This window comes from Sphaerodactylus townsendi, linkage group LG03, assembly GCF_021028975.2.
Source record: "Sphaerodactylus townsendi isolate TG3544 linkage group LG03, MPM_Stown_v2.3, whole genome shotgun sequence".
Lineage (NCBI taxonomy): Eukaryota > Metazoa > Chordata > Lepidosauria > Squamata > Sphaerodactylidae > Sphaerodactylus > Sphaerodactylus townsendi.
In genome coordinates this window covers 163,361,048-163,367,047 of record NC_059427.1, presented here as the reverse complement: position 1 = coordinate 163,367,047, position 6,000 = coordinate 163,361,048, and the positions used below count along the sequence as shown (strand labels likewise).

At 86.1% G+C, this 6,000-nt stretch overlaps 1 protein-coding gene across 1 annotated transcript in view; it reads right to left on the bottom strand.

Annotated features, from left to right (window-relative positions):
• Positions 1-303: 303 nt before the first annotated feature.
• RBM10 (RNA binding motif protein 10) overlaps positions 304-6,000 on the bottom strand; it is a 49,431-nt gene continuing 43,734 nt past the window's right edge. The window contains exon 13 of the mRNA XM_048487552.1: positions 304-382. Coding sequence (XP_048343509.1) covers positions 304-382 — 79 coding nt within the window. The remainder of the gene's footprint in view (positions 383-6,000) is intronic.

Genomic DNA, 6,000 nt, shown 5'->3' with positions numbered 1-6,000 from the left:
AAGTGGATTTTGCCGTTCCGCACAGCTTCAAAGAGCACTGAAAGCAGTTTGAAAGTGCATTATTCTGCATGTGCGGAATGAGCCTAAGAGACAGTCCAAAGTCCCTGAACTTTCATTTTTTTCATCAATGGAAATTTAGGCCTTTTCCTTACATTGCTCTCTGAAGGACCATGTACAGTTACTTTGCGATATAAATAGATTTACTTGAATCCAGAGCCTGTTTTCAGTGCAAAGGCTTAGCCATAGAATATGGTTAATGGCCGATTACCCACCAGTGCTCTAGTACATGGTGGGGCTGGAAGCTCATCGGGGAAGAAATCTTTGCAGCGTGCTGAGAGAGGAGGTGTGTCGGGGTAACAAATCCTCTCCCAACATGCTTCCCCTTTGCGGCATGCCAAGAGAGGAAGCGCATCAGGGCGAGAGCATTTCTGGTGCGACTTTTCATGCCAAAGTGGGGCGAGCCATTATGTATTACTACCACAGGCGTAGCTACCATGGGGACATCCGGGGACAAGTGCCCCGGGCGCCACCTTGTGGTGGGCGCAAAAATTGCAGGTTTGTGGCTTTCTGTATTTTTACTGGGTTTTTTTCAATTTTGGCCTGCAGGGGGTGCAGTTTTTAGGCTAGTGGCACCAAAATTTCAGGCTATCGTCAGGTGACTCACCTGATGATACCAGCCAAGTTTGGTGAAGTTGGGTTCAGGGGGTCCAAAGTTATGGACCCCCAAAGGGGGTGACTCCATCCTCCATTGTTTCCAATGGGAGCTAATGGTGATGGGGCTACCCTTTTGAAGGTGGATCTTTGGACCCCCTGAACCAAACTTCACTAAACCTGGGATTAATTATAATCAGGATGATCTCCTAAAGATAGCCTATTTATTTGGCCAATGTTATTTTAAACGTTGCTCTCCTGACGGAAGCACCCTCAAAATTAGGCGCCAAAGACTCAGATCTTGTCCCGGGCTCCATTTTTCCTAGCTTCGCCACTGATGGGGGGGTGGGGGGGGGGGGGGGTGGGGGGGGGGGGGGGTGGGGGGGGGGGGGGGTGGGGGGGGGGGGGGGTGGGGGGGGGGGGGGGTGGGGGGGGGGGGGGGTGGGGGGGGGGGGGGGTGGGGGGGGGGGGGGGTGGGGGGGGGGGGGGGTGGGGGGGGGGGGGGGTGGGGGGGGGGGGGGGTGGGGGGGGGGGGGGGTGGGGGGGGGGGGGGGTGGGGGGGGGGGGGGGTGGGGGGGGGGGGGGGTGGGGGGGGGGGGGGGTGGGGGGGGGGGGGGGTGGGGGGGGGGGGGGGTGGGGGGGGGGGGGGGTGGGGGGGGGGGGGGGTGGGGGGGGGGGGGGGTGGGGGGGGGGGGGGGTGGGGGGGGGGGGGGGTGGGGGGGGGGGGGGGTGGGGGGGGGGGGGGGTGGGGGGGGGGGGGGGTGGGGGGGGGGGGGGGTGGGGGGGGGGGGGGGTGGGGGGGGGGGGGGGTGGGGGGGGGGGGGGGTGGGGGGGGGGGGGGGTGGGGGGGGGGGGGGGTGGGGGGGGGGGGGGGTGGGGGGGGGGGGGGGTGGGGGGGGGGGGGGGTGGGGGGGGGGGGGGGTGGGGGGGGGGGGGGGTGGGGGGGGGGGGGGGTGGGGGGGGGGGGGGGTGGGGGGGGGGGGGGGTGGGGGGGGGGGGGGGTGGGGGGGGGGGGGGGTGGGGGGGGGGGGGGGTGGGGGGGGGGGGGGGTGGGGGGGGGGGGGGGTGGGGGGGGGGGGGGGTGGGGGGGGGGGGGGGTGGGGGGGGGGGGGGGTGGGGGGGGGGGGGGGTGGGGGGGGGGGGGGGTGGGGGGGGGGGGGGGTGGGGGGGGGGGGGGGTGGGGGGGGGGGGGGGTGGGGGGGGGGGGGGGTGGGGGGGGGGGGGGGTGGGGGGGGGGGGGGGTGGGGGGGGGGGGGGGTGGGGGGGGGGGGGGGTGGGGGGGGGGGGGGGTGGGGGGGGGGGGGGGTGGGGGGGGGGGGGGGTGGGGGGGGGGGGGGGTGGGGGGGGGGGGGGGTGGGGGGGGGGGGGGGTGGGGGGGGGGGGGGGTGGGGGGGGGGGGGGGTGGGGGGGGGGGGGGGTGGGGGGGGGGGGGGGTGGGGGGGGGGGGGGGTGGGGGGGGGGGGGGGTGGGGGGGGGGGGGGGTGGGGGGGGGGGGGGGTGGGGGGGGGGGGGGGTGGGGGGGGGGGGGGGTGGGGGGGGGGGGGGGTGGGGGGGGGGGGGGGTGGGGGGGGGGGGGGGTGGGGGGGGGGGGGGGTGGGGGGGGGGGGGGGTGGGGGGGGGGGGGGGTGGGGGGGGGGGGGGGTGGGGGGGGGGGGGGGTGGGGGGGGGGGGGGGTGGGGGGGGGGGGGGGTGGGGGGGGGGGGGGGTGGGGGGGGGGGGGGGTGGGGGGGGGGGGGGGTGGGGGGGGGGGGGGGTGGGGGGGGGGGGGGGTGGGGGGGGGGGGGGGTGGGGGGGGGGGGGGGTGGGGGGGGGGGGGGGTGGGGGGGGGGGGGGGTGGGGGGGGGGGGGGGTGGGGGGGGGGGGGGGTGGGGGGGGGGGGGGGTGGGGGGGGGGGGGGGTGGGGGGGGGGGGGGGTGGGGGGGGGGGGGGGTGGGGGGGGGGGGGGGTGGGGGGGGGGGGGGGTGGGGGGGGGGGGGGGTGGGGGGGGGGGGGGGTGGGGGGGGGGGGGGGTGGGGGGGGGGGGGGGTGGGGGGGGGGGGGGGTGGGGGGGGGGGGGGGTGGGGGGGGGGGGGGGTGGGGGGGGGGGGGGGTGGGGGGGGGGGGGGGTGGGGGGGGGGGGGGGTGGGGGGGGGGGGGGGTGGGGGGGGGGGGGGGTGGGGGGGGGGGGGGGTGGGGGGGGGGGGGGGTGGGGGGGGGGGGGGGTGGGGGGGGGGGGGGGTGGGGGGGGGGGGGGGTGGGGGGGGGGGGGGGTGGGGGGGGGGGGGGGTGGGGGGGGGGGGGGGTGGGGGGGGGGGGGGGTGGGGGGGGGGGGGGGTGGGGGGGGGGGGGGGTGGGGGGGGGGGGGGGTGGGGGGGGGGGGGGGTGGGGGGGGGGGGGGGTGGGGGGGGGGGGGGGTGGGGGGGGGGGGGGGTGGGGGGGGGGGGGGGTGGGGGGGGGGGGGGGTGGGGGGGGGGGGGGGTGGGGGGGGGGGGGGGTGGGGGGGGGGGGGGGTGGGGGGGGGGGGGGGTGGGGGGGGGGGGGGGTGGGGGGGGGGGGGGGTGGGGGGGGGGGGGGGTGGGGGGGGGGGGGGGTGGGGGGGGGGGGGGGTGGGGGGGGGGGGGGGTGGGGGGGGGGGGGGGTGGGGGGGGGGGGGGGTGGGGGGGGGGGGGGGTGGGGGGGGGGGGGGGTGGGGGGGGGGGGGGGTGGGGGGGGGGGGGGGTGGGGGGGGGGGGGGGTGGGGGGGGGGGGGGGTGGGGGGGGGGGGGGGTGGGGGGGGGGGGGGGTGGGGGGGGGGGGGGGTGGGGGGGGGGGGGGGTGGGGGGGGGGGGGGGTGGGGGGGGGGGGGGGTGGGGGGGGGGGGGGGTGGGGGGGGGGGGGGGTGGGGGGGGGGGGGGGTGGGGGGGGGGGGGGGTGGGGGGGGGGGGGGGTGGGGGGGGGGGGGGGTGGGGGGGGGGGGGGGTGGGGGGGGGGGGGGGTGGGGGGGGGGGGGGGTGGGGGGGGGGGGGGGTGGGGGGGGGGGGGGGTGGGGGGGGGGGGGGGTGGGGGGGGGGGGGGGTGGGGGGGGGGGGGGGTGGGGGGGGGGGGGGGTGGGGGGGGGGGGGGGTGGGGGGGGGGGGGGGTGGGGGGGGGGGGGGGTGGGGGGGGGGGGGGGTGGGGGGGGGGGGGGGTGGGGGGGGGGGGGGGTGGGGGGGGGGGGGGGTGGGGGGGGGGGGGGGTGGGGGGGGGGGGGGGTGGGGGGGGGGGGGGGTGGGGGGGGGGGGGGGTGGGGGGGGGGGGGGGTGGGGGGGGGGGGGGGTGGGGGGGGGGGGGGGTGGGGGGGGGGGGGGGTGGGGGGGGGGGGGGGTGGGGGGGGGGGGGGGTGGGGGGGGGGGGGGGTGGGGGGGGGGGGGGGTGGGGGGGGGGGGGGGTGGGGGGGGGGGGGGGTGGGGGGGGGGGGGGGTGGGGGGGGGGGGGGGTGGGGGGGGGGGGGGGTGGGGGGGGGGGGGGGTGGGGGGGGGGGGGGGTGGGGGGGGGGGGGGGTGGGGGGGGGGGGGGGTGGGGGGGGGGGGGGGTGGGGGGGGGGGGGGGTGGGGGGGGGGGGGGGTGGGGGGGGGGGGGGGTGGGGGGGGGGGGGGGTGGGGGGGGGGGGGGGTGGGGGGGGGGGGGGGTGGGGGGGGGGGGGGGTGGGGGGGGGGGGGGGTGGGGGGGGGGGGGGGTGGGGGGGGGGGGGGGTGGGGGGGGGGGGGGGTGGGGGGGGGGGGGGGTGGGGGGGGGGGGGGGTGGGGGGGGGGGGGGGTGGGGGGGGGGGGGGGTGGGGGGGGGGGGGGGTGGGGGGGGGGGGGGGTGGGGGGGGGGGGGGGTGGGGGGGGGGGGGGGTGGGGGGGGGGGGGGGTGGGGGGGGGGGGGGGTGGGGGGGGGGGGGGGTGGGGGGGGGGGGGGGTGGGGGGGGGGGGGGGTGGGGGGGGGGGGGGGTGGGGGGGGGGGGGGGTGGGGGGGGGGGGGGGTGGGGGGGGGGGGGGGTGGGGGGGGGGGGGGGTGGGGGGGGGGGGGGGTGGGGGGGGGGGGGGGTGGGGGGGGGGGGGGGTGGGGGGGGGGGGGGGTGGGGGGGGGGGGGGGTGGGGGGGGGGGGGGGTGGGGGGGGGGGGGGGTGGGGGGGGGGGGGGGTGGGGGGGGGGGGGGGTGGGGGGGGGGGGGGGTGGGGGGGGGGGGGGGTGGGGGGGGGGGGGGGTGGGGGGGGGGGGGGGTGGGGGGGGGGGGGGGTGGGGGGGGGGGGGGGTGGGGGGGGGGGGGGGTGGGGGGGGGGGGGGGTGGGGGGGGGGGGGGGTGGGGGGGGGGGGGGGTGGGGGGGGGGGGGGGTGGGGGGGGGGGGGGGTGGGGGGGGGGGGGGGTGGGGGGGGGGGGGGGTGGGGGGGGGGGGGGGTGGGGGGGGGGGGGGGTGGGGGGGGGGGGGGGTGGGGGGGGGGGGGGGTGGGGGGGGGGGGGGGTGGGGGGGGGGGGGGGTGGGGGGGGGGGGGGGTGGGGGGGGGGGGGGGTGGGGGGGGGGGGGGGTGGGGGGGGGGGGGGGTGGGGGGGGGGGGGGGTGGGGGGGGGGGGGGGTGGGGGGGGGGGGGGGTGGGGGGGGGGGGGGGTGGGGGGGGGGGGGGGTGGGGGGGGGGGGGGGTGGGGGGGGGGGGGGGTGGGGGGGGGGGGGGGTGGGGGGGGGGGGGGGTGGGGGGGGGGGGGGGTGGGGGGGGGGGGGGGTGGGGGGGGGGGGGGGTGGGGGGGGGGGGGGGTGGGGGGGGGGGGGGGTGGGGGGGGGGGGGGGTGGGGGGGGGGGGGGGTGGGGGGGGGGGGGGGTGGGGGGGGGGGGGGGTGGGGGGGGGGGGGGGTGGGGGGGGGGGGGGGTGGGGGGGGGGGGGGGTGGGGGGGGGGGGGGGTGGGGGGGGGGGGGGGTGGGGGGGGGGGGGGGTGGGGGGGGGGGGGGGTGGGGGGGGGGGGGGGTGGGGGGGGGGGGGGGTGGGGGGGGGGGGGGGTGGGGGGGGGGGGGGGTGGGGGGGGGGGGGGGTGGGGGGGGGGGGGGGTGGGGGGGGGGGGGGGTGGGGGGGGGGGGGGGTGGGGGGGGGGGGGGGTGGGGGGGGGGGGGGGTGGGGGGGGGGGGGGGTGGGGGGGGGGGGGGGTGGGGGGGGGGGGGGGTGGGGGGGGGGGGGGGTGGGGGGGGGGGGGGGTGGGGGGGGGGGGGGGTGGGGGGGGGGGGGGGTGGGGGGGGGGGGGGGTGGGGGGGGGGGGGGGTGGGGGGGGGGGGGGGTGGGGGGGGGGGGGGGTGGGGGGGGGGGGGGGTGGGGGGGGGGGGGGGTGGGGGGGGGGGGGGGTGGGGGGGGGGGGGGGTGGGGGGGGGGGGGGGTGGGGGGGGGG